The 27,987-nt window shown below is 38.4% G+C and overlaps 4 protein-coding genes across 4 annotated transcripts; 1 reads left to right on the top strand and 3 right to left on the bottom strand.

Annotated features, from left to right (window-relative positions):
- Nucleotides 1–54: 54 nt before the first annotated feature.
- LOC139717724 (uncharacterized) lies at nt 55–8,276 on the bottom strand. The gene is made up of 7 exons (XM_071629226.1): nt 8,084–8,276; nt 6,687–6,860; nt 4,724–4,919; nt 4,075–4,191; nt 3,485–3,574; nt 1,326–1,377; nt 55–771 (listed from the first exon to the last, which is right to left on the bottom strand). Exons 1-7 carry the CDS (start codon nt 8,259–8,261, stop codon nt 703–705), a joined length of 876 nt encoding a protein of 291 aa, XP_071485327.1. The 5' UTR covers nt 8,262–8,276; the 3' UTR covers nt 55–702.
- Nucleotides 8,277–8,312: 36 nt separating this feature from the next.
- Nucleotides 8,313–10,540, bottom strand: LOC139718384 (uncharacterized; the record flags this gene model as incomplete). The annotated part of the gene is made up of 3 exons (XM_071629857.1): nt 10,254–10,540; nt 9,181–9,461; nt 8,313–8,593 (listed from the first exon to the last, which is right to left on the bottom strand). Coding segments are annotated over exons 1-3 (615 nt in total), but the record flags the coding sequence as incomplete, so codon positions are not given.
- A 3,020-nt stretch (nt 10,541–13,560) lies between these two features.
- LOC139718805 (uncharacterized) lies at nt 13,561–27,485 on the bottom strand. The gene is made up of 5 exons (XM_071630273.1): nt 27,149–27,485; nt 23,777–23,884; nt 22,049–22,217; nt 21,393–21,511; nt 13,561–20,480 (listed from the first exon to the last, which is right to left on the bottom strand). Exons 1-5 carry the CDS (start codon nt 27,170–27,172, stop codon nt 19,908–19,910), a joined length of 993 nt encoding a protein of 330 aa, XP_071486374.1. The 5' UTR covers nt 27,173–27,485; the 3' UTR covers nt 13,561–19,907.
- On the top strand, nt 13,816–17,364 carry LOC139718374 (putative nuclease HARBI1). Its single transcript, XM_071629847.1, has 4 exons — nt 13,816–13,836; nt 14,637–14,903; nt 16,325–16,461; nt 17,077–17,364. The coding sequence occupies exons 1-4, from the start codon at nt 13,816–13,818 to the stop codon at nt 17,357–17,359; spliced, it is 708 nt and encodes a 235-aa protein (XP_071485948.1). The 3' UTR covers nt 17,360–17,364.
- Nucleotides 27,486–27,987: the final 502 nt, after the last annotated feature.

The raw sequence follows: 27,987 nt of genomic DNA, 5'->3' as shown, positions 1-27,987 counted from the left end.
ACACACATCTACTACTGTCTTCACTGCGCCAATGCTCCAGACTTCATCTGTTTGTTACTGGGGGTCATCTCATAATCAATTCACTGCATGTTCACACACGTTTTTTTAAGAGAATAATCCAATATTATCCCTGAGTAATACTCTTTCTTAATTTTCTTCTCTTTTTTTTTTTAATCTCTCTTATCTGAAGTGATTGACTGAACGGAGAGAAGGAAGATCAATGAAAGAAAAATAAAAAGAATGTCAACTAGGGATACGGGCAGCACTTTGGCTGCTTCAATTTCATCTCAATATATATAGATATGAAGATATCTTGATGGCTGTTAAAAGTTCACTGCTTTCTCTTCCAGTGAGAAAGCGTCACATGAGTTTCACAGTGGCCGCAAACAGACGGTCCGTCTTTTACTGTCCATTTCTGCTGTGGCGGCACAAGTCGAATAGTAGAGTGGGGTGACTGGCCTGGATACATGACCCCAAAGACTCTCTGGCTGACATGGGCAATCATCTCTCATGAAACACTGCGTCTCTTCTACCGTTTTCCTTCAGGCATGCATCACATCTCCTCTCGTAGGTTTGGTATTTCGCTTTTACTCCGTAATATTTCTCGTTTTTGGCGATGCCATGATTTTGGTCCTTGTGAGGGCTCCCGTCTTTCACTCTCAGTGCAAGCTGCTTCGGTTTTCGCAGCGACGCCACAGCCTTTCATCCGGAACCCTCGCTGGGCATTCCCCTGGTGGCGGCTAGCATGGCCCGTATCTTTGCCCGTAAGTCCTGCAGTCACATTGGGGAAGGAGAGCCACAATTGACATGATATACGGTCAGAAAATACCTTGGCTATAGATGCCAAAGCTCACATTAACCAGACACTGATCATTTCAAACAAAACTTGAAGACTTATTTATTTTGATGTCCCTCTATGTGCACTGGGCTTATACTGTCACTGCCTGGTATTTTGTATATATTTTATCTCCTATAGCGACCAGGGATGACATGTCATAGCGCTTTGCATCCAGTGGAAAAGGCGCTCTATAAATGTCTATTATTATTATTATTATTATTATTATTTCACTAGGCATCACTACGCCTTCACTAGTTGTAGAGAAAATGCCAAGCTAAGTTGCTTTGACATAAATTGTATGACAAATTTAAATTTTTGTTTTCTTTCAAATGATCAGCAGCTACATTATTGTAGAGGCATGACTTTAACACACAAAACAGCGAAAGACACTCTGGCAATTGGCGATTTATTGATCGGATTGGGCAGGCTTGTGCGTTTTGAGTCAGGCGCACAAATGTGGCACATAAAAAGCTATGTAGATACTCACACTGGTGCTTGTCTTGGACTCAGTCTTCACTTCCAGTCCACTTGGTTGAATACTAATGTACAAATCAGAAAAAAAAAATAGAAAGCATGTAACTGAGACACTGACATGGACTCAAAAAGGAATCTTAGGATTTGTACTAACATTTTAAAGGCATAATTTACCATTTGCAGATGAAACAAAAACCCAGCATTAGTGCTTTAAAATAGTTCTAAAATGTGAGTTGGGGATAGAAACAACCACTGTATAAAATTTGAATCCGCATTATCAATGTTAAGTATTGTTAAATATACAAAATGTGAACAATATTTATAATACAAATGTTTCCAGACTTAACCGTCTACAGTTATGGTTTATTAAGAACTAGAAATGTCGCTGTGGCGACTGATGCCTCCGCCATAATGCATGATTCTCCCAATAGGTGTATAGTACAATGTCTTCACAATGTGTGATGACAGTTTCACATAACTGGCAAAATACTGATATGACAGGTTTGTCAGAAATGTCTTGAGTGTTCAGTTTCCTCAAACTGGGTTTGCTATAATTGTCTAAGAGTGCAGGTACATATATTTGGGGAATTGAGGATTTTGTGCTTGACTTCTGACCGACCCTGTTATAAGTTTGTGCATTGAGTAATTTTCAAGGCATGAAGAAAGAGTTTTATTACAGTACAAAATAGATTTTTTTTTTTTTTATTTAAACCTGACCTTTGATCCTTAACCTTTGACCTTTGACCTTCTGGCTGGAAATTTCCCAGAGAATCTCCATTAGGTAATACATGTATATATTAAGTTTTAAAACTAATAATGCAAGCATTGCATATACTAGTATACTAGGGAAACAGTAAAATATTGAGGAGTTGACCTTGACCTTTGACCCATGACCCCTAAATTCCACAGATAATCCCTGCCGGTCAGTACATGCATATGTACCAAGTTCCATGAAGATATATTGAACCATTTGCAAGAAAAGTGAAATTGCAACATTTTCACCTAACCTTTGACCTTTTGACCTTTGACCTCATGACATGAAACTCTCTCTGGAGAATCTTTACACAGTAGTACATGTCTACACTAAGTTTCAATAAAATACCTTTGGGCAATGCATAGATATGGGGGAAATAGCAACATTTTTAGCAGATTTGACCTTGACCTTTTGACCTTTGACCTCTTGCCAATGTCACTAAAATCTCCTCAACTAATTGCCCCATCATACATCATCCTTGGACCAGGTTTGGTGAAAGCTGCTTCATCCGGTTTTGAGTTATCACGTAAACAGTTATATTTTAGGATTTGACCTTGATCTTTGACCTTTGACCTCGTCCAATTTCACTAAAAAACTAATCATGTAATTGTCCCATCATACATCATCCTCGGACAAAGTTTGGTGAAATTTGCTCGATCCAGTCTTGAGTTATCGCGTAAACGGATACAATTTCATGATTTGACCTTGACCTTTGACCTTTGCCCGATTTCACGCAAAATCTAATTAAGTAATTGCCCCATCATACTTTATACTTGGACCAAGTTTGGTAAAATTCCAGTCAATATTTCTCAAGTTATCGCGTAAACGAATGCGGATGGACGTACGGATGGACAACCCAAAAACATAATGCCTCCGGCACCACTTCGTGGCGGAGGCATAAAAATACTGATATCTCCTTATATTTTAGGCTTTATTGCGAAAATTTTATATGGTAGGATGTTTTGTGATACAACAGACCTACACATAGGCATCAAATGTGATATCTTGAAAAATTTTCAAATCACTGGTCCCAAAGGTAAACTGGACCATTAATCATATCAAACCACAAAGACCATGCAGCCAACTCAGTTTGTATTCATACTCCATTTCTCACCAAGTCTAGGAAAAGCACTGTGTGCTGCATACATGTACGCATGCACATCACTTTTATGTCAGAATCAGAATTAATATTTTCTTGTACTGTTAAATTCACGAATAGCACCAGACTCACAAAATTCACAAAAATAATAACCTTCTAATTACATGGCAAATACAGCTTAAATCACTGTACCACAGTTTTCCATAAAACAAGTATGACCCATATATGAGATAAAAAAAGCATGAAAAGCAAAAAAGGGGTCTGACGACAAAGGGAGACATAGTCTGTGACAAGAGAAGATATTTGCTTTGGAGCTCACCTTCCGAGCCTTACTCCTGGCTCACTGCTTGGTGATGAGACAGACATCTCCCTCTCCTGGTATACCTCCATCATAGGGGGTGAGGCAGAGCTACACAGCCAGGTGTCAGCAAATTCAGGAAAACAAAATACATTTTTAAGTAATTTGCATTTCAGGAAATGACATCCAAAACAGCAAGCATTAGGTTTTGCCCTTTTCATCAAAGCTTCAAAAAAAATAAATAAATAAATAAATAAATAAAAAAATAAGACATAATAAGACATATAAAAGAATAAATGTCCTGTTCTCTCCTGATCACACAGATCTTAAAGTGAACTAGTAGTATTATCAAAGGTAAAATGTAGTTTCTATGCGCCCCACAGAAACTGTTAATTTTTGCTCTGAAATGGACACATAGGCATATTAAGTGTGTGAAATAACGACGATAAAATGATTTCAGCTGGATAATACACTTTAGGCATGGCAACAGTGTTGCACTCTGAGACCATCATCTGAACTTTGTTGGTACATAATGTTTTATAATGGATTACAAATCATGCCATAGCAGTATCCATCAATCTTCTGCAAGAGAGTGAATCTGGCAAGCTCACCTTGCTCTGCCCATTATTGCTGAGGTGCTGGGGACAACGGTGGAGATGGGAGCAGGGGACATCTTTCTGGATCTCCTTGGCGACGGTGAGCGAGATCTTGAGCGTCTCTTCCTACGTCTGCACAATGACACAAAGAGCCAAACTGATATCTCACAAACTTTTCATCTACACATGCGTGCAAAGGCCTCAGCCTTCTCCACCAATCACGACTTAGTATGACCTGTTATTTACAGAGTTTATTCATCCAGACCTTTGACTTAGTTGACTGACCTTTAATCCTCTCTGAATGTAGCAAAAATTCTGATATTCATTTCTTTCCTTCCTTTCAAACTATATTACCACGCTACAGTAACAATTGTGGCTGGTAAATTATACTCATATGAATGCTTTCATCCAATTTACTTCGGTGACCTTAACTTGTTTTCAAGTCTGCAGACAAGATTAGTCCGTCATAACATCATAATAACATTTTTTTTAAACATTTGCATGCTGTCATTCTGGGGGCAAGTTTAGTAGAGCACAACATTTTTGAAAATGTCCACATTACAGACTGTACCACAGTAATAGAAAGCACTTATCTCCTACATTCTTGTTTAAAGACTAGCACACATCATGTGTAGAGATATACACCGAGCTGGTCAACCCTCACCTCTCTACCGCCCCTCGATTGACTGCTGTCTGGTAAGACTTGGGCACTGGGGGCGCCCTCTTGCCGCCACGGCTGTCGCCGTACATGGCGCTACGCGATACACCAGCACTCTGAGCCTGCTCGCCTCGGTTTGACACCTGCGGTGACCTTGGTCTTCCCAGCAGCCTGCCTCTCTCAAACTCATCTCGCTCAGAGTCTGTCAAAAAATGTCAGTGAGATTATCAAGTCTGAAAGCAGGACTCAAAACAAAGCAAGCCATAATTCAATGAAATACACCCCAATTTAGCTATAGTCTGCTCATTAACAATAGGATCTGAATCTTAGAAAAACCAGGATCTTAAAGAATACACAAAGTACACACATACTGTCATATTGTTTCACATGACAACAGTGACATATTTTCATAACATCTATTGCACACACACAAAAAAACGAATTTAAAAAAAAATCAAAATTTTGCTTCATAAATCTTACTTCAAATCTTAACAGCATATGAAAGAGATCTGAGGGCATACACTAAGTTTTTTTGGGAAAAAACATACGTATACACAAACAAACAAACACATATACACATATATATACACACATTTCACAGGAGCTACTTTCTCTTCATTTCACAACTGACCGCAAACATAACAGCTTAGAATTCATAATATGCATGTTGGGCTAATAATCCTGTGACATTTACATTTACTTCGCTTTTAACTATGCAGGCCCTATGCGAAGTATGTAGAGATTACAACTACGAAAGACCTGACCACATCATGGCATGAAAAGGAGTGTAACCCCTGCCCTACATATAAACAATGGGAGAGAGAAGGAGGGCTCTCTTGGAGCATGAGTTTGTGACCCCCCCCCCCCCCACCCTTAATATCAAAAGCAAAGTTTCCTTCCCTTTCCTTTCTCTTTCCCATTCTCTTTTCCTGTCTTCCACGGGTCATTTCATTTCTTGCAATTGTCTGCTCTTGCTGCTGGTAAATCCAAATGAAAATGTGCCATGATTCTTCCACGCAGTCAATACACTGCCTTGCATGTTTCTTACACAACTAAGCTAAGTTTATGGCCCAATACCACATTAGTCTGCTAGACATTTAAGTCCAGAAATCTGCCAAACAAATGATTTGGTTAGAAACAAACTAGAAAAAAAAAATAATTAAAAAAAAATGTAGAGAAATTGAATTCTGATATCTTACTTTCTCCAGCTATGTCCTTAAGATGTTTTACAAATTTGAAACTTCTTTTCTTTTTTTTCTTTTTAGGGGTTGGTTGTTATAGTGGTCTGAATAGAATGAATGCATTTAAAGTCAAGAGATCAAGGTTAAGTCTGACATTTCATGATTATAGTGCAAACTGATGTAATATCTGGAAAAAGTGATTAATCTTCGGAAGGATCCATTTAAGAAGATACTAACATGCTAAAAATCTTAGAATATGGAGAAATATCTGACAAAATCAAATTAAATTTGGCAAATCACAAACAATGGAAGGTTGAATCCCAAATATGATTTGGAAAGATCTCATAAGGCCAGGATTTACAGTCAAAGATAAGACCGAAAAATTCCACTCTTTATGCAGCCATTTCAGAAGCAGAGAACTTGGAGCCATCAAACCTTGATCCACAGACAGTTATCTCAGTGCTATGATCAGACAAAATTCTGGTTAGAAGATTGTGATGTTTAGTGTCCGGGAAGCCAACTTTGTATTGAAACCTTTGCAGTATTTTGAGAGCTGAAAAGGAGTATCATTGGTTTAAAAACAATATTTTTAGCTTTCCTTCAATAGACATTAATACAATTTGAGGGTACTTTCAATCAAACCTGCAGATTTCTTTCTTTTTTTCATTTTTCTTTCTTTTCTTTTTTTTTTTTTTGGTAAAGAAGTCACAGTTACCATCTATGTTAGTGCAATAAATATTTAGGTAAGTGTGGATGTAGGACAGACTAGTGCAGTGAGATGGACGTACCTGTCACTCCACTCTCTTGAGCTGCTGCAGCCGCCTGCGGCCGATCCTTCACCTGATTGAGGAAGAGGGCCAGCTTCTTGCGCCTCTCCACCTGCAGGCTGCGCTCCTGAGAGGCGCTAGCCAGCTTCTTCCTGGCAGCCGCTGCCAGCCGGTCCTCCAGACGAGGTTGGCTCCCTGGGACCACCATGGTAGGGTAAGGTAGGGTAGGGTAGGGGAGAGGTAGGGTAGGGTAGGGGAGGGGAGGGGAGGGGCAGGGGCATGGGGGTGGATAGGTGTGATAGAAAGGAGAGGAAGGGGTAAAGAGAAAAAGCAACGGGTGGAAGGGCCAGGGTTTGGAGGGGCATAAGAATAGATAAAGAGTAAAAACGGGAAGAGCAGTGGGTAAGGTAGAAAGAAAGATAGGGGAGGGGGTGGGATAGGGGAAAGGCCAGATGAAGGGAGAGGGGTGACAGAAAGGTCATGGAAAGAGGAAGGAGATATGTAAAGAGGGGGAAATTTAAAAGCAATGCAAAGGAGAACAGGGAGGTGCAAGGTGGTAAGGCAGGTGCAGAGGGAGGGGAAAGGTGAACGAGATGGGAGGGAGAAATAAAGGGTAAAGGGTAGCGATGGGGACAAGGTGAGGGCAAAGGAAGGTAGGGATGAAGAGAAGGGGTAATGTAAAGGGTAAAGTGAAGGGTAAATGGATGGTGCACAAAGGGAACAAAGGTGAGGGAGAGACAAGGAGCAGGGATGTAACAGTAGAAAGGAAGAGGAGGACAGAAGACAGAACAATGAGGGTGGGGCAACATCAAATGCAAAGGAAAGAGGAAGAGAGGAAGGATTTCCACGATTGATTCAGTGCACTGCAAAAGTTTGCGCCGTCTTATTGAATCTTGAGGTTTTATAGAAAAATGTTGGCATAAAAATTTGGCAAGGACCACGGACCAGAATGAGTGGCAACGACAAGGATGAGATCACTCCATCATTGCGAAGTTACAACCATTAAATACACTTGGATTAGACAGTCTTGCACCATTTACATATGGGCATATAATATACACCATGATACAGTGTTACAAGCCACATGTCACTGCAAGTTTAAGAAACTGGCATTGGAACCCCGGGCCATTTCGTAGCAGATACAACAAAGAATTCAGTTGGGCACTCTCGATCATGTCACCATTCTGTCTCCATCAAACTACACTTTACATTTTAAACATTAATACAATTTCAACCACAGATTTCACTTAAATTTGGGTAAAAACTAATGTGTATTTTTAAGATATCGTGGATATGGAAACTATCATCCTTAACATGACACAAGCAGTTTCCCTAAAAATAATCACATTCCTCATGAGACCACGCAGAATGAGTGACATTTTTGCAGTGAGGAAGATGTAACGTCGAGGAAGACTTACCAGCAGTCCTTGTAGATTCCCTGCCGTCATCTGCAAATCTGCCCTCACTGCCGTTTCCCTGATCCTCGCTGTAAGCACTGCCGCACCGTCTGCTTTGTGTGGCGTCCTCTTCCCCCATGAATTGCTGGACGCCGAGTCTCCCCTGAGCCTCCATGGCCCTGATGTACGACGGATCCATGCCCCCCTCCTGCCCCATGGCAGTCCATTCTCTCCCCTCCCCACCTCCCCCCACCCTGCCCTCCTCCATGGGCCAGTCCATTTGTTGCCTGGGGGGAAATCCCCTCTGCAGCTCAGGGGGAAATCCCCTCTGCATCTCAGGGGGGAATCCCCGCTGTGCCCCTGCTGGAAAGTCCCCTGCACGGGCTGTGGTGCGTCGATGGCTTCCTGAGGTAGATTCATCCCCTTCGCCCTCTTCCTCGGAGTCACTGCTGCTCTCCAGTGGAAGGGCGCTCCGTCTCTCTAGGGTCCGCTCCTCTGCTCTCTTTGGCTTAATGGGAAACCTCACAGGCACTGGGGAGAAATAAAGTCAGCCACATGATGCAGATGAGAACTGGCACAGAGAGAAATGTCTAGAATGTTCCATCTTGAGTGTTTGAATGATACTGAGGGATGTTATAGGTCTCTAGATAAAGTCAGGGGATTCTTAACCTCCCTAAAATAGCATTTCAAATCCCATGAGGTCAGAATATTCTGTGCATTCCCAACAACAAATATCAATTTACTTCAATATGAATTTTCCAGTGCAGTCATACATTTACAGTATCACTTACAAGCCAACAACTAATAACTATGTATACAACAGTATGCAGCTTCAGTGTCTTCATGACTCATGCACGCAGCATGTATCCAGACTGTGCATTCTGATTATTGAAATCACATGCTGCTCCTCGCATTCACTATTTATCACAAAAATTACAACACAAAAAAAAAGAAAATGATAAAACATCATATGGACCAAAAGTGGTGAACTGAAATGAATTTGTAGCGAGGTCATATATTTGCTATCACACTTTGTATGGGGAATGAAGTACGAAGTACAGTAAGGAGGAAAATGTGATAATTCTACTGTGATGTAACTGAGCAGATTTTCCCCCAACCTTTCTTCTGCTTTTCAGCAGCATTCCTGTTCTCAGCGTCAGCCGCATCTGCTCCCTCCTCCCGCTGGCGAAACTCCTGAAGAAACATGTCCTTCTTGGCGAGGTAGTAGGCGTTGTAGTTGTGCCAGGGCACCAGGAACTCAAAGCGGGGGTCGTGCTTGTCCCGCACGCTGGCCTCAAACTCCTCCCCGTTCTTGGCCACGTACTTGGCCAGCTTGTCGATGATTGGCTGGATGTCGGGAGGGGGCGGAACGATGGGGGGACGCTGGGTCCCGATTGCACTGCCAGACGAAAAATGTGACGGAGGATTGGACAGCCAATGAGTTCTGACGCCATTTCATGCTAAAGCCAACACTCAATGATACATTTAAAGTTTGTTAGACTGCTTCTGCAAAGTTAAAGTCAAGTTACACGGACGAAGCAGTCTGTGACCGGTATTACTACACATAACTTTTAGTCAACTTAAACATTTCATTGGTCAGTTCAAATTTCAGATTTACAAATTTTACTCTATACTGCAAAAAATAAAACACCACATCTTTTTTTTTTTTTTTTTTACAGAACCACTCTTGTCCATCACAACATAGGGAATTGGCATTAACTTCCTGATCCCAGTGCAACAAAATTCAACATGCACAAGGCTCCACTTTTATGTCACGTCCCTTAATTGCAATGCCATAATGAAGGAATGTCAACAAAGATTTTGATTTCTATCAACAGGAAAGATGCTTTTTGTCACTCAACAGAAGGAATTTATGGAACAATTAAGTTTCTTTTCCACCGCCTAACCTTGAGGTAATCATATCATGCCATTATCAATCTTCATTTTCCTCCATGCTACATTGCTTTACCACAAGTGTGTTGTGTAGCAAGCAAGCCAAGGGCTATATGTCACATTTTATATATATATGTACGAGTAGCATGCTTTGCTGTACAGAGTTATGACCTTCCAGCTTTCCAGAGTCAATATTGACTTAAGTTGTGGACTGGAACAAGACCTTGTTACATTTTCCTTCCACATCCGCAAGTGTCTACTTGTGGCACTTCTGCAAAGCGAGGATAAGGCAGCTCACCTTTCATCAGCCGCAGGTGGCATTTCCTGGCTGATCAGCGGGGGTCCAAGCATGGAAGATGGAGCCGTGAGGGGCAGGGGCTGTCCCTCGTGAATGGGTGGGACTAAGGCAGGATGGTGCGGGGGTAGCACTGGTCCGGGTAAGGGCTCTGCGGCCAGGTAGCCTGGCGGTGGGGGCCCAAGTGTATGACTGATTGGAACAGGGTTGCCTGCTGGAGCAGTAGAAACAAACACACACGGATATACAAATAAAGGAATTGCCTGGTCACTGATTGGGCGTCTAATAGTCATCAGGGGGGCGTTTCATCAACGAGTTCGTCGAAGGTTTTCATCGACGAACGACGTTTTCACCTACGATTTTACTTTCTTCGACGAATTTGCATTTCATGAAAATTCGTCGATGAAAACCAGCTACGAATATCTTGAAGTCATCGACGAATTTTCAATAAATTCGTCGATGGGTAAAACCTATCGACGAAGATGATTTTCACTGACGAAATAATTGTCCCTGAGCCTTGACAACCAAAATGGCTGCACTCATCAATGCTCTTGCAGAAGCTGCGATGCGCAGAGAGCGCATCTTTAGAGATCGCACAAACCCCTTTGATATCTATGACGACACCGAAATGCTTAAAAAGTATCGCTTCACCAGAGAAGGAGTTGGTTACATTATAGATGTACTGGAAGAGAGTCTGCAGCCACAAACCAAAAGAAGCCATGCTGTGCCAGCTGCACTTCAAGTATGTATTGCCCTCCACTTCTTCGCAACTGGCAGTGTGCTTGATGATCCTGCCAGTTTGCATGGCTGCAGCATCCCAACATGTTCGCGCATCGTACGAAAAGTGACAAAAGCCATCTGTGCAAAGAAGGACCAAGTAAGTTACTCTTAACAATCATCCTTCAAACTATTACACATTGATTCTAAGCCTGTTAGAGTGAACTAGACTTGAGACTATGAATATGATGTAACTTAACTTACATATTTTCACACTCACAGTTTACCTCTCACTCACTGTACTGACAGTGAAATAACTTTGATCATTCATTAGTTTTAAACTCAAGTTATGGAATGATTGGTTTAAAAATCAACACTTACAAAACATTCAATTTAAACTTTATTTTAGGTTGCACCGAGATACCAATCTTTAATTTTCTGTTTGTTTGAACGTAAAGAAAAAAAAAAACACATTTATAAGAAGGATAATGCTCCCAACTGATACCGGCTAGCGGCTGTCGATAAATAATAAATGAATCTCCAATTTAATGCCGCGGTAGAAAAGAAAGGGTTACTCGCGCTACCGTTCCTCTCATATAATAGCTTGCATTTCATGTGGAGAACGACTATGAAGAGGTGCTAGTTTCTGTCACTGTAAAGTTTGCAAAACTCATGCCTTTGCAGCAATTAATGTACATTATTGTACACTTTATAGTAGCTAAGCCTATAGATGTATACTGCACTGCCACTGCCACTGGCACTGGTCAGACTCATGTGAAGGAAAAACCACCATAGATTTGGCATACAACGTACAATAATGCATCAAAGCAAAGCTTGCCATTTTCTCTAACAGTTACAACTTTACTCACTAGTTGCCCCAGCTCAACAGATATCTAAAGAAGTGACATAATGTCTCCGAAAAATGTGGCACAAAGGGGGTTTCTACCACGCCACGGCACATGAAGAGTCAGGTACGCAGCGTATTATGCAATTTCTTTAGTCCCATACCTACCCACGAGTGTTGGGTGCCACTGTACACACATAGCGATCGCGTTTAAATTTTACTGGTTTAATACAGTTCGACATTTTTAATATTCTAATGTATTGATTTCTACCTTAGCTTCGTATAAATTTTCAGAAAGAGGCCAGAGAAGCTATGAAGTTTAAACTATAACTTACTGTCGAAGTCTGAAGGAAATGGAATGTTAATGAAGTTCCACCGACTTGGGGTCTCAGGCCGCGCCGAATGCATTCTCACATTGCGATTGCAATGCAATGTTGTCGGTTTTTTTTTTTTTTTTTTTTTTGGATACAGTAGTATCTCGTTGTTCATTGCCATTGTCGGCCGTAAGCTGGCAGCATTTCAAGTATAGTACATTATTTTTCTTTTATTTTACTTTGTTGTTTCATTTACATTTCATTTTTTACGATATCTCAAGTATTATGATACAAGGGAAATGTTCAAACTTCAACGGAGAAAAAAACTGTACTTGAAATCAGTCTCACCCAGGACAACTCTTCCCCCCTCCCCCCCCCCCCCCCCAAAAAAAGCTATGTGATTGATGCCCGAGCAAACACAACTTTTGTGAACTAGCCCTTCTTTTTACTTATGAACGGTGGCACTGACACCTCCTTAATTAATTTACCACCCCCTCACCCCCCCCCCCCCCCAAAAAAAAAAAATAACTAGATGGCATTAAAAAGTATTGAAAACATCAACAATAATTATTGTTATTACTGTTATGATTATTACAATCAATATTGCTTTTAATACTAGAAAATCAATAGGGTAATTATTAGTGTAATCATAAATGAATAGTGGACCTATAAGACAGATTTGTAAGAAAATATAAACTAAAGCATTCTAATCACAAAGAAATCAAAGAAATAAATTGTTCAAAAGATTGTGGGTCTTAATTTTGTCAGAAATTACTAGTATGTGGTAAGTATAAATGCACCAGCACATACACGCAGCCTCGTGCACACACACACTAACACACACACACACACACACACACACACTCACACACACAATACACATGCGAAACTAATTTCAAAAACCCTCCCGCAATGTTTTACCAAAAAAAAAAATTAAAATAATAAAAAAGAATAGGCCTAGTAATAACAATTATGGCCAACTTAAATCACAAAGATAGTTTTGTGAAGACGTATTTCTTTTTCTAAAATAAAAGAATTCTTCTATATTTCATAAAACACTATCCAAAATATTTCTGAACAATTTCCAAGCTTTGAACTGAAGATGAGTAATCATTAACTACCCCTTGTGAAGTATAGCTGACACAGTGTACAGATTTGTTCGGAGGCCCTCGAACAAAGTGAAAAGTAATTAAAATATATTAGCTTTATAAAAGATACAAGAGGTCAGTTTGGAGAAAACTCTTAGTACTGGATGAGTTTTCTACATAATCATGATCAAATACTGTAATTTATGCCAAAAAAGCTTTTAAAATGTTTTCACATACCCCAAAACTGTCTTTCTGCTTTAAATCAAGACAAATACAAAATAACTGCAATAGCATAGTATCATGTTAAGATTTGAAATTTATTGCTTAAAATACCACATACTGTAAACATCAATAAAAACTGAAATTCTGCAGTCAACGCAAACATTTTCATCAAGAAATAAATAACATTGTAGTATAGAAATTTCAGTTGTCAATAGACTTTTATAAATTATACGTAAACATATATATACATATGCATATATTAGTTTCGGATGAAAAATATCTGAATTGCAAAATCTTTAATCTGAATTATGCTATAACATATGTACATTTAACTCAATGGATTGAATTGAATACTTTCCAAGCTGTTGATTACAAAAACGATGCAAGCGGCACAGAATAGGGTCTACGAATTTAGTATGCTGTTATAAGCATGCTGCTGGGAACTTTTTGCTTATCTTGACAGCCAATCACAGCTCTACGTTAACGGTCATTTCCTGCACTTATAAATATCAATTCGTCTCTGACATTCTATCCATTCATGGAACATACTCTGATGATTTAATGTTGAGAAGCTTTAATATGTATCTACTCTATTCGATTCTTTGATTTCTTAGTACCAAACATTTGTACATTTCATGCATTATCATATACATGGCAATTACACTTTTGGTCAATCAATAGTTAATGTCATATTCCACTTGGTACTTATGGATTCACATTGTTTTAAACACATGAAAAGCAAGTACAGATGAATTCATGTAAATAGCTTTGAAGGGGAGGCTCAGTAGTTGTTTAGAGGGCACTGTAGAAATTAAAGTACTTAAGTGAGATTTAAGTGAGGAAATAAAAAAAAAAGACAGAGAAATCATATAGACTAGCATGCTGCCAAATGAACAAAAACATTGCTGAACCGTCACTTACGTTTTCATTAAATATCTCACAGTGGAAGAAACAATTGAAGATGTAAAACATTGTTTTTCACCTTTATCATAACTTGTCGACAAAATAAAGTGGCCCAACATTTCTAAAATCAATGATCATAACATCAGTGGAAATATAAACTGTGATATTGAATCTTTTTTTTTCAAATTGAGCAACTACTGATCCTTCCCTTCACACTAATTACTGGCCTTGAGCATTACTATGGAAATGTATATAAAAACTTTAATCAATTCAATAATTATATTTTCTTTTTCCACAGTTCATCAAATTCCCTCATTCTCCCCAAGATGTTCAACAGACACAGCTTGATTTCTTCCGTTTGGCCCAATTCCCCAAGGTTGTGGCAGCCATTGATGGAACCCATGTCCAGATCAACGGTGTGGCTCTTGGTGATGTAGAACATCTCTACGTAAACCGCAAGGGGTTTTACAGCATTAACGTGCAGCTTACGTGCAATGCTAAATACCAAATAACAAGCGTGTCAGCAAGATGGCCCGGAAGCACTCACGATAGTCGAATTCTAAGAGTAAGAAATGCACACTAAAATTTCTTTCCTTGAATTATTATCCTTATATTTTTGAAACTTAATCCATCAACAGAACTAAAGTCTGGACATTGCACAAGAATTGATAATTGAATGTATGCACAACACTTAAATTCTATATTGGTTCTCATTTTAGAAAATGTTAAAGGGAAATTGTCATCAAATTCCTTATTTTTCTGAGCCTTTATAGGGTTTATCCATTCTTTCTAAGGAATTCATACAATCAGAAATATAACAAACTAGAAATGTCCCTATGGCGACTGGTATGCCTCCTCTATAATGCATGGTTCTCCGAATACATGTAGGACTATAGCACAATGTCTTGACAATGTGTGTCATATGACTGGCAAAATATCAAAATGACAGGTTTGTCACAAATGCATTGAGTGTTCACAATCCTTGAACATGGTTTATTTAGATGAATGTCTATACTGTCTAAGAGTGCAGGTATTTGGGGATTTGAGGATTTCTGTACCCAACTTTTGATCCTTTTACAACTTTAATGAAAAATTGAAATTTAACACTTTAAATTGATATTTGACATTTTGACCTTTGACCATTAGGCAGGAAACTTGAAGAGAATCTGTATTGGGTAATATATGCATACACTAAGTTTCAAGAAAAAATCCTGCAAGAATTGCATAGATAAGAAAGAAATAATGACATTTGGATGAGTTCATCTTGACCTTTCACCCCCTGATCTTCCACCCACGACCCCTAATTCCCCTACATGATCACTGCCAGTCAGAACATGCATAGGTTCCATGGAGATACCTTGAAATATTTGTGAGATCATGGAGAAAAAAGTGAAATTTTAACATTTTCACTTGACCTTTGACCATTGATCTTTAATCTCATGACCCAAAAGCTCTCTCTGGGGAATCTTTATTTGATAGTTCATGTATACACCAAGTTTCAAGAAAATACATCCAGACATTGCATAGATATAGGGGAAATAGTGAAATTTTGAGCATTTGACCTTGACCTTTTGACCTTTGACCTGTCGCATGTGCACCAAAAAGTTGATAGGCACAACTACGCCCACTCATACATATACATGCCAAGTTTCATTAGGATACCTCTAAAAGTTTTTTAGATATGCTGCCCAAAAAATAGAATTACGGACAGAAGGACGGACAAACAGACGGATGAACGGACAGACAACCCGAGAACATAATGCCTCCGGCGACATTTCAGGGCGGAGGCATAAAAACAAGCTTGATTTGCAAAAAAAGCATGAGAATAATGCGAATCTTGAATATCCTCCATTAACAATTGCTCGTATTTTATGATAATACATGTACTACAAAAATTTCAATAAAGAATATCTTTAATCATATGAATATAATGGGGTATAATTAGAGATAATGAAACACAATAAAAATATCCTCCTTTTTTGATAGACCAGTGCAGTTGGCCGTGGCTTTGAGGCTGGACTTCTGAATGGACTGATGCTTGGGGACTCGGGATATGGACTCAAGCCTTGGCTAATGACCCCGAAACTCCTGCCTGCCACACAAGCTGAAAGAAGATACAACCAGTACGTACTAATCTCTTTCACTGAATTAACTCTTTACGTGCCATGATCGCACGTCCCACCAGTTGGACGGCATGCCAACTTCGCATATTCTGTTCAAACGCACTATTTCGCTTGAACCAATCTAAAAACCGCCTAATCCAATGGTACAATGAAAGCTTTTCTCGAGCTTTTGTTCCTTTTACATACAGTTTGCATTCTATGTGGTGATTGACTATCAAGTGTTGTTCCCGACTAAATTTGCATGTAAATTCTTAGTTTCTCTCACAGTTTTATGTGCAAAAGCCATGCTTTTACACTCTGGTCATAAAAACAATAAATAGAAATAGATTTGTCATACAATTTATATCAAAGCTAAGCTTGGCATTCCTCTTCAACTTTGCTCAATATTATGTCCAGCTTACCAGAAATTCGTAGAAGTTATAAAGGTTGGAAATACAGAAATCTTTCTCAAAGCATGACTAACTTCATGTCTCAAAATAATGTGGCGCACAGGGGGTTTCCACCATGACAAATAAAGAGTTAATTAAAAAGTGCAAGTCTTCTGTTTTTAAGAAATACAATTTTACACAAAGACAAAGCTTTACTTCTTGATGTAATAACTTCCACTCTTTACAGAGCACACAGCTGCACCCGGGTTGTCATCGAACAGGTGAATGGACAGTTAAAGTGTAAGTTTCGCTGTCTCCTAGGGTCAGGCCTTCACATGTTGCCAGAGCGGGCCAGTGATGTGATTACAGCATGCGCCTGTCTGCACAACATAAGCAAGCGACTCAACCAACCTGAAGTCGAAGTGCCACAAGCTCTGTTTCAGGAAGAGGCCGAGGAGCATGAGGAAGGGGCTGACGCCGTGTCAGGACGACAAGTCAGAGACGACTTGATTAATGACTATTTTGCCTAGATTACACGCTGCTGTGAAATGAAGGACTGAATAAAATACATGTTATTGAATTTTTAGCATTTGATAGAAGAACAATTCAAGTTTCATTTGCCATCAAAAACATCCATTTTCACAAAGGCATTTTGATTACATGACAAGATTACTAACAACTAGGGATTTAACAAATTTACTTATTTAGCCTGCGAATTCATTCTTGATTGAGCAATAGCAATTCATTACTTTAAATCTCAACATAAATGATCATGCTGGCTTACAGAAAACGAACACAAAGACTGCCTATCACTGTTTGTAAACCCATTAAGTATGTGACGAAAAAAGTGCATTAAGTGGTGTAAGTCTCTGTCTTCATTTTATTAAGGTTATTACAGGCAACTCTAATTTGAATGAACTGCTATTTCTCAGTCAAGAATGATTTGTCAAACCAAATGAGTAACGTCTTTAATCCCTAATTTTTAGTTAAGTGGTCATGAAATCAATATGCCTTTGTGAAAATGGATGTTTTTGGTTACAAACAAAACTCGAAGTGCTCTTTAATCAAATGCTTCAAACAATAATTTCATTCAGTCATTCATTCCTTTGTTATTAAGGTGTATTTATGTAACATTAATTCTGGGCCACCCAGTATATACTTCACATTATGATTATTAATGCCATTTAGAAGTTATCTGCTTAACACATCTTTAGTTCTTTGGAAGCAACAGTTTGAAATGGATGAAAATAATGTCATGAGTTCATACAAGACTTCATAATGCAACATACCTGCTATATTTAACACTGATTTCAATATTCATGTTCACATTGACAATATTGAATCTAGGCCATTTTCAGATCTCTTGGAGTCTTTTGTTTTGAACCCACTGGAGATGATGGGAGACTATAAAGGGATCAACTCTGTCATCCGTTCGTTAGTCGTCCGTCCGTAACACTACAAAAATTTGAACTCTGTACTCTGCGCTACAATTTGAATCAAACTTGGAGGGAAGAGTGGTTTTGCAATGTTTCACATTTTACGAAATTTAGGGGAGGTCACCTTAAGGTCAAAGGTCAAAATCAGGGGTCAATGTTAAGTTTCTGTGGCACATTTCTATTATTGCTCATAACTTTTGATCTATAGGTCCGTTTGTGACCACACTTGGATGGACAGTGTCCCTTTGGGAGGTTATGGTCTACACAAGGTCAAAGGTCACAGGCAGGGGTCAATAAATGTTTAAGGCCCAATATCAAGTTTGATGGCACAATTTCTAGTGTACGTTTATGTTTACATTACAGCACTTGCCTTGTCTGGTGTATTAAGCATGTGCATTTCACTACTCCTTTACATGGAGGCAGTGTAGATTTGGTTGGAACTCGCAAGTTACACAATATCATTTTGGGCTGACCGTGTCCAGATCCTTTACTTTATGATCATTTCTCTGTTCTGTGTGAACTCAAGTCAGTCAAGCCACATGAGAAATCTAAGAAAGTATCCCTCAGAAAAATTGGTTGTATAGATTTGGATTCTCTGAAGTATAAACATGGAGAATCATATACATGTATTAAATACATGTAAGTCTAATTTTTGTATACATTAGTTATCACCTGCATCAATTTGTAGATACTTGAGCCGTGAAAGTGCAGAAACCCTTTTTTCATGCATTCATTAGCAGTAGGCTTGATTATTGTACTGAGTTACTGTTTGGCTTTCCAGACTCACAGAACGAAGCTTCAGCATGTTCAGAATGCATGCGCACGACTTGTCTATTTATACATGAGTCATACTTGCTTCATTTAGAAATCCTATTAAATTGGGATTGTAAAAATTTCCATAATAATTACAAATAAGAACAGAAAAGCATCTATACACATTATAGCAGGGCTTTGGTAACTTCAATGTTTCATTGAATTTAACAAGGGGTTACTTCTGTAATATGACTGACAGTGACAAAACTGTTCCAGAACATTTAAAGAAGACTGGTCAAAATGAGTCAGTTAATATATTTACAATTCTTAGAACTTTTTTTTTTTTTTTTGCTTTCTCTGTATCATATACAAACAGAAAACAGGGTGCTCCAAACGATTTGAAGAAGACAGAATATAACATGAATGTAGAATAGCCATATTTTAACGGGTAGTCTGTACATATTAAGCATTATCTTCTTCATGAAACCACTTTTGTTAATAGGTGTTAGTGTTACACATTAATGGAAGTGAACATATATGACTGTGATCCTCGATTGTGAAAGTCCTCATTGTTAATGTACAATCAGATCATGACAACTGTCTACTTCTTTGTTCCTCTTTGTTTTACATTTGTATTATTCTTATAGAAACAGTCCCTCACATGTGAAACATACAGTTTCTTGAAATTTCTTGATAACATCACTGATGTAAATGTGATAAATAATAAAATCATCTCTAAATAGTTGAATTCAAAAGTTCCTTTTACAGCAATTTTCATATAAAGTGAAACTGTTTGGATGGTATTATTTCAAATAATGCACTGCTATTGTAGGAATATAGCCATTTTTGGAAGAACCAATTCAAGTATCAAAGTATTTATGAAAGAAAACTACAATTCACTTTTGAAGATTAATCCGTTTTGCATTTCTGCAAGCATCTCCTTCATGACCTTCAACTGTTCTCTTTCCACCTCCAACTGTTCTCTTTCCACCTCAAGCTTCTGCCTCTTAATTTCCAGCTTTTCTCTCTCAATCTCGATAAGATCCAATTGCGCCTGTGATTCTCCTTGCCTTTTTCTTCCCTTGTTAGGACTGACATGCCTATGATGCTGCTGCTGTGGCTGGTGATGCTGCTGCTGTGGTTGGTGAAGCTGCTGTGGTTGGTAGTGCTGCTGTGCTTGATGCTGTGGTTGATGCTGCTGCTGTAGTTGGTGGTCCTGCTGTGGTTGATGCTCTGGTTGAGGCTGCTGTTGTTGGTGGTCCTGCTGTGGTTGATGCTGTGGTTGAGGCTGCTGTGGTTGTTGGTCCTGCTGTGGTTGAGGCTGTGGTTGAGGCTGTTGTGGCAGGTGTTGCTGCTGTGGTTGATGCTGTGGTTGATATCCATGTTGCTGTTCCTGTTGTTCATGCCTGTAATGTCGGTCTTGTTGTGTAGGCAGCTCCTGTGTTCCATCGATTCCACCCAACTGTAATTGCAATTCATATTTAGTAAATTGTTACATATTTAATTGATCTCATTCATACACAGAAATTAATCTTCTTTTACAGAGGAACTAAGGTCATGAATGTAATTAACCAAAATATAATAGGAAGGAATTCCTTTGCAGAACAATTTACAGAGGATCTAAATCAGAGGAGAAATAATGAACAGTGCTGTGTGACTTGAGTAAGGACTTCAACTCGAGTCCAGTTTTTTGTGACTCTGACTGGAATCCATTTTTTTTTTTAAATTTGACTCTGACTCAGGCTCTGAAAATATGACTCATGACTCAGAACCAAGTCACTAGCAAGTCCATGAAGTAGCAGCCATGCGGTGCTTCGCCAGTTGTACTTCCATTTCATTTTATTTCATTTATTGATTAATGCAACATTTTTAAAAGCAACAATTTTTTTACAAGAAAAATAATAGAAATTTGAAGAACAACTTCAACTTCCTCATTTAAAAATTTACTTAAAAATGTTCAATAAATATGTAAAAGTAGAAATGGGAACTTTCGAATGTAATTTTCTACGTGTAATCATAAGTTCATCATTTCGAGGGAAATTTCTTGTTATTCATTTTTTAATCAATTTAAGAAAGTGAAATTATCCCTTGTTATATTGAATAGCACATAAATGAAACTATTTATAAACAACCAAATCCCACCCTCAAATGAAAAAAAGTTCAATGTTTCAAAAATTTGAGTACAGTAATATCATAAATTCTTAGAGAAGAATCAAAGCGGGAAAAAATCAACAAAATTAAATACCTATAATCTATCTTGAAGAGGAATTAAGAAAGGTGATTTTTTTAAAAGAATTATTTCATTATACAACTTCATCGTATTTATCTGCAAATAACGGGAAATTCATACATTAAAAAATATATATATGCTCACCAAGGCAATAATGTCACCAGCCTCGGCTTCAATACCAATGAAACCTGTCTGGCATTGGCTGGGAATAGTTTCAAGTACCATTTCATGTCTTTCATGAAACTTTGGTCGAGGTCCTCCGCCTACAGAAACCAATACGATTGAGATACTGTATTTTCAATCAGTATTTCATGGTTGTCTATCCATTTTATTTTAATCATTTTTCATAAGTTATATTTGTACATCAGCCTCCACTTGTGAATTCCTACAACAGTTCTTTAATCAAGATTTACTTTAAAAATACATATATCTCGATGTAGCGATATAATTACATGAAACACATACTATTATTAAGGTATTATGAATATACTTTGAATTAAATCAATTTTCTATTTGAAATTTCAAATATCTTACTGTTTTACTCCAGGTATTAAAATTGTCATTGAGGGTTTTGTTCACATCAACAGAAGAGATGAGCTGCTTTATATCTTTTCACAATTTTTCTAAATTCCAATAACAGTTATCTATAAAAATCAACAATGTAACAATTCTTGATTCTTGTGATAAATTGATAAAAGTCACATATTAGCACCCTTCTTTGTGGAGTGGGATCTCTCTTAAGCCTATCCACTATTCCATACAATTTTAGAAGTACAACTTACAATGTATATCATTCTCACCTGTCTGTCTCCTCTGGTCCCTGTACTTTTTGGCCCTAGAAACCATTTGATGCCATAGATCACGCAGGTGTGGGCCATCTTCCTTTTTTTTATTTTTCGAAAGGGGAAACCCCTGGCTCATTAGGGAGATAGCTGCTTGTCTCCAGGCATGTGCCAGTCTGGCTTTAGTCTGAATTAGAACAGTAACAATTATTGTAAGTATTCATAATATAATAAACAATATTACATTCACACATATACACACACACATATCGCCGCTGGGGCGAGAAGACCTTGTATTCTGCAAAATGTCAAATGTTCAGGAGAGCCAAAAAAATATGGCGGCCAAAGCACTATAGCGAATGGGAAAGCCTTTACTGTACCATACTGTGGTGGCTTCATTTTTTAAGTTGGACACCTGGGATTTGGACTTGACATCACTTATCCCATTATTTGACATTATTTTTAAAAAAGTCATTTTCACCAAAATTGCAGATACGAGGCCTCCCCCCCCCCCCCCCCCCCTCCGACAATATATGTGTGTGTATACAGCATGGCCCAGAGCCCAAGTTTTTCGATAATTTGGGCATATTTGCATTACTCTGATTCCAAAATGAATGACATTAAGTTATAGGGGAATTATCAAGGAGAAGAGTGACACCAAGATTGTCAAATTTGGTTGAGTGGTTTTCAATCCACAGATATTTTTGTAAAAACAGTCTGAGCGTTAATTTCTTATTTCAATTTCCTGACTGCCAGCATCGGAGCAAAAGCCACTGCCTTGGGAGACTAACAAGGATTAATGCCATGCATCACAAGGAACGATGCTTGATAAGGGTTTTTGTTGAAAGTTGACTAGTTGTTGGTGCTGTTTTGGTTTTAATGGCGTGTAGCACTCACGATTGAGTATTTACACTGTACGCCTTCAATTGTTGGGTGGTCTCCGTTTCAGAGCTGTGATGAAATAAATCAAGAAAATAATGTTCAACAAAATCATCGCTAGAAAGAAAAATACTCAATGACATGTCCCCCCCATCAAACTTTTGTTTGGGGGAGGTATCTTTCCCCCCCCCCCCCCTCCCCACCCTTCAATTTTTTAATCTAAATATTTTTGGACATCCAAAATATATATATAAACAAATTTATAATACCAAAATATTCAAAGAAAACTATCAAATAATTTTAAATACATCAAATTTAACACAACAAAAAAACATTGCTAAAAGAATCGTAATATGTCAATTTTAGGGTGTGCTCTGCGCGCAGTCAAATAAAAATACCTTTTTCTTATCCAATCTGTGTGTTATGTACATCTGGATCTGAATCTGGATGAATATGCTGAAAAACTCTGGATAGAGTATCACTCAGCACTGTGGTGTGATGTGCAGCTAATCACAACGGAGGTGACGCTGGAGCGCTTCTTTATATGGGTGTCCCCATTCCCCCTCTCCCTTATGACTCTCGAGCCCAAAAATGCATCGAGAATGCTGTTATGAAGGGTTTGTTTATTTTTAAAAGTTATCGTAAACATGGACAATATCATTTTACGAGGATACAATTCGTCTACGTTTTTTAGGCTAAGTTATTATTTTGCAGAGAATCACATTGCGAGCCAGCGTCCCTACTGCTTACATCCATTTAAAATCATAATTTCTTTTGGTCTCTCATTTCTACAATTTCTTTGATAACTTGTAGACTACAGTACGCTTTTGATTGACTTCAAGATGTATGTTTACGTAAATTACTTACATTCGGCTTGTCAGTCTTTGGGTGTAACTGTTGGTAGTTTTCCCTGACATATTTGCACAGGAGTTGTATTTCTCCAGGCTGATACCGTCCATGTACTTTATCAGTTTCCTGCGTCAAAACAAAATGAAATAAATACGATAAACTTGTTTCTACATCATCTGAATAAAGCAAAAGGCTGAATTAACATCTTTTAGTGTAAAAATTGAACTACAATTTTACAGGCACAGTAATAAACAACTCAGTTATCAAGAGACAGCTGTCAAAGACAATACTAATAGTGCTGGTTTTCAATACATTTTTTATCTAGTAAACTATATATTGATATAACTTAGCATGATTTCACCTAGATGTAGCTGACACTAAATAAGATTCAGCAGATTTATTACCTCCGCCAAGGTGGGAGGTTATGTTTTCGTTACCGTTGGTTTGTTTGTCCGCGCGCACTAAAGTGCGTCCTCTATTTTCTGCTAGGGCGAGGCGCACTGTGCAGCTGAGGGGTTATGACGTAACAAAGGCTTCTACATGTATATTGGGAAATCAGGCGGCTTTCAGCACACAATGCAGTACGTATGGGTGGAAATCACTGATGATCGCAAACAAGATCAGTGCAGGTGGAAATGGCCTGATGCTTGGCGGAAGTCTGCGCTCTCAGAGTGCTTTTCTAGTTTTTTATGAATTTTGTACTAGATCTTAAAAAAAAGCAGTTAATTTCATTGAGGTGTTAATGAGCGTCCATACCTACAATGCTGTATCAATGCTGAGAAATTCTACATGTAGATAGTGTATTACCAGGGGAACAAATTTGTTAAATTCGTAAATAATGTAAACATATTTTGATTCTTTAATTTCACATTTTTGGGTACAATGTCACAAGACATTTACCAAACAGAAATTTAGTACTTTTATCATTCAAATACTAATTTTGACTAAAAAAAATAGTTTATCATAGGGAGAAATTTAGGTGACTGTTTCAGCTGTCAAGATGCAATCTGGGTCATACAATTTAACATGTGTTGTATGTCTGTGATCAGTATAGCTTACTGTAAATGAAAACATACGTAGCAGGTTTGAATACTACACTCTACAAATATTTTTGAAAAGACGGTTCGACCATTAATTTGTTATTCAAATTTTCCAAATGGCAGCATCGAACAAAAGCCACTGCCTTTGAAGACTAACAAAGATCAATTCCACACATTGCAATGCACGATGCTTATAGGAATTTTGTTGAAAGTTGACCTGAAATTGTTGGGTAGTCTCTTTGCATACATGTACTTTTGGAAGGCCTTAGCCTTTGATAAGATAAATCAATTTTAATAAAAAAATTAATGTCATGATCAACAAAAACATCTCTCTAAAATCTAGCCATGCTCATCACACCTACTACATATGTGGTCTTAGAAAGGACCACATACACTAACTGTTGGAAAATTGAGGGACATCTTGAATAGTGCATGTGTGTAAGACACTGTGTTGTCAGTGTTGAACTGCATACAGGTGCAAACAGTTTTGTTTTTCTCAACAAGCACATGCATTTCATAATAAGTTTTGATTCTAACTACCCATTTAACCAGGTATTCTGTAAATTTTAGACTCATTTAACTGTAATTTGCAATTGGCAGAAGCACATTTCAAAACAGAAACATTTTGAGCCAAATTTGGGATGTTGTCAAGAAAAATTCCTCCATTACCGGTACAGAAAAAAGTGTAGGAGTGCTGCATGCTAGTAACTAGATAGTCTAGATTAAAAAGAAAAGTAATCAACCAAATTAGACAATTTTATTTCTTGTGTCGTTCGACTCGTATGAAAATTCTCTATAATTTCATGCATTTGGTTTTGACAAAGCATTCATTTTCGTTTTGGGTTGGACACCCTGTATTAACCAGCTTTTGAAATTAGGCACGACTTTAAACTTTAGTAGTACTAGTATCTACTGAGTAGTACGTCTATGTAGGCAGACATCCGATTACCGTACGAGTACATAACGTGCAGGACACTGCGCATAGGCAATGGAAAACGAATGAAAGTCAACAAAAAATAAACAAAATAACTACCCTTAGTAGAAAATGCGAATACTTTATCATTCACAAATACAACATTTCAATGAAACAGTAATGATTTCATTTCAACAACAGAGAAAGTCAATGCAGTTATGATTTGCCATTCATTTGTGTGTGAAGTGCTGCATGGCATGGAAGCCATGGTTGCTCCCCCGCTTTGCATTGAAAATGCATGTTTGGTTCTTAATACAAATTACATGTACAATACAATTTGCATCGGGGAAAAAGAGACGGCTTTGTGCAAGGCCCAAGGGTCTTTTAAGACACAGATTTTGTCAATACGTGGTTTGTTTATCAATAATTACAATTTACACCTTACCTACGCAAAATCGTAAAATGGGCTCCACCGCAGTGCGCCTGCACCCATGCGTTAACAAGCAGGCAAGGGTAGGTCCTAACGTTACGTATACTATGTCGTATTGCGAGGGTTTAATAGGGTTAGGGTTTACCTACCTAGCTAGTACTACTGTACGCAGTACGCTGTGCGAAAGCTATGTACAGCGACTGGGCTGTGTGTAGTTAGGGTTTAGGGTACTAATATTAATGTTAAATGTAGCAATGTACTAGTATGTAGGTAGGCCTACTAGCTATTAATATAGCCAGGGTTGTATTTCTAATCTTATATGTTTGAATTGGCACTTAAATTAGTCGAGGGACATCCACGTCCGGGACAACAAATGTTAGCAATTATAAGCCTAGTAACTGATGCTAGAGGCTAGGGAGTCCTTCCGAGAATATCAAAAAGTTGAAGACCAAAAAGCAAAAAAGGGAGGAAGGGAGGACGATCGACAGATGCTATGCTTTGGAAATAGGCCTAACCGCTGTATCAATTATCAATCTCGCGTAAACGCCGTTTGGTGTGTGGGGCCGCATTCACGGCACAGCATCACTAACGAGCAGACGAGTAATTAGTGTGCTGTGGAAGGTGCTTCCTTAGCACGCAGCTTACCTAAATTTACCGATGAACACCACACGGTTTGGCTGAATTTACGATTATGATAAATACGCAATACGCCCGCCGTAGTTAGTACGGACACGCAGTAATGGTGTAAATGGAGCCTATTATGTCCTTACCTACCACTGTACCAGATTTTTAGATGCCTGCTCGCTGCTAGAGGCCAGAGGAGGAGGTATGATACACTTCCATACTACAAAACGTCTTTATGAATGAGTGGGACTAAAGTCTTAAGATAGAAATCTAACGACGCCATCTACGAATCTAGTCTTCTAGGATCTATCAATGGATTTCATTTCAAACTACTACATCTCCAGGCAAGCCAATGATAATTCAGTTTTAGAAGATATACTTACAGATAACTCATCCAGCTCACTCATTCTTTAAATGTTATGGTCGTCTGCAGATACTTGAGTAAGGATGGAAGTAATCACCGGTGACGGGACGAGATACGCGAGAGTGTGAAAGATATTTTTTTTCAATCATTTTTCTGGCGCCTCGATATGGTGGGCGTGGCCTAATTCGTCAGAAGCCTCGTCCAACTCGATTGAAAAATAAATATACACTGACGATTTGTCAGAGGCTTCGTGAAACGGTTTTTCACGTCAGTTTGGTTATCGCTGACGTAACGTCATCGCTAACCAAATCGTCAGCGATGAAGCTCGTCAACGCTGACAAACGTTGATGAAACACCCCCAGATTAGTTTGAGAAGGTTATCTGAGGACCTGCTCCTATGGCATTTTTTTTTCATCAAAGATTGAAAGACCTGGTCACCGCCTAATTCTGATTTTGGTGGATCTTGTATTCAATCCCCTTGCGTTTCCAAACAAACAAATGACTAACAAACAAAACCAAACTACGGAAACTACCGGACAGGTTATGTTTTAAATCTTTAGATAAAGCAGATTAAACAGAGCTCTCAGCTCTTTCTGTACCAATGAATTAATCAACAACAGCAACAACAGCAATAATAAAGACCTTAAAGAATAGTTAATAAAGAGATAAGCCATACAGGCCTATACATGGTTACAGTGTGTGGTTGGTTTACAAAATACATCACATTCAGAAACTGGATAACTTTTTTTTTTATATTTTATTTCATATGGACAGGTAAAACATATTGTCGTAGATTAAGAAAGCAAAACAGATACTATATTTGAGTCAATGGTAAAACCGTAGTTTTTCTTCGAAGAC

This window comes from Diadema antillarum, unplaced genomic scaffold (genome assembly GCF_040938485.1).
Source record: "Diadema antillarum isolate AM-2024a unplaced genomic scaffold, OU_Dant_1.0 scf00000008, whole genome shotgun sequence".
Taxonomy (NCBI): Eukaryota; Metazoa; Echinodermata; class Echinoidea; order Diadematoida; family Diadematidae; genus Diadema; species Diadema antillarum.
The sequence above is the reverse complement of the archived record's forward strand: the minus strand, read 5'-3'. Positions and strand labels throughout refer to the sequence as shown.

What these genes read in the sequence shown, in the direction of transcription:
- LOC139717724 (XM_071629226.1), bottom strand. Translation starts at nt 8,261, where the DNA reads ATGGATCCGTCGTACATCAGGGCCATGGAGGCTCAGGGGAGACTCGGC. An exon ending in CCAGGAGTAAGGCTCGGAAG is followed by an intron (nt 1,378 to 3,484) that starts GTGAGCTCCAAA and finishes TTTGTACATTAG; the next exon opens with TATTCAACCAAGTGGACTGG. An exon ending in AGTCCAAGACAAGCACCAGT is followed by an intron (nt 772 to 1,325) that starts GTGAGTATCTAC and finishes ATGTGACTGCAG; the next exon opens with GACTTACGGGCAAAGATACG.
- LOC139718374 (XM_071629847.1), top strand. Translation starts at nt 13,816, where the DNA reads ATGCAAGCGGCACAGAATAGG. An exon ending in TGCAAGCGGCACAGAATAGG is followed by an intron (nt 13,837 to 14,636) that starts GTCTACGAATTT and finishes CTTTTTCCACAG; the next exon opens with TTCATCAAATTCCCTCATTC. An exon ending in ACGATAGTCGAATTCTAAGA is followed by an intron (nt 14,904 to 16,324) that starts GTAAGAAATGCA and finishes CTTTTTTGATAG; the next exon opens with ACCAGTGCAGTTGGCCGTGG.
- LOC139718805 (XM_071630273.1), bottom strand. Translation starts at nt 27,172, where the DNA reads ATGAGTGAGCTGGATGAGTTATCT. An exon ending in GGACCAGAGGAGACAGACAG is followed by an intron (nt 21,512 to 22,048) that starts GTGAGAATGATA and finishes TGGTTTCTGTAG; the next exon opens with GCGGAGGACCTCGACCAAAG. An exon ending in CTGGTGACATTATTGCCTTG is followed by an intron (nt 20,481 to 21,392) that starts GTGAGCATATAT and finishes TTGCAATTACAG; the next exon opens with TTGGGTGGAATCGATGGAAC.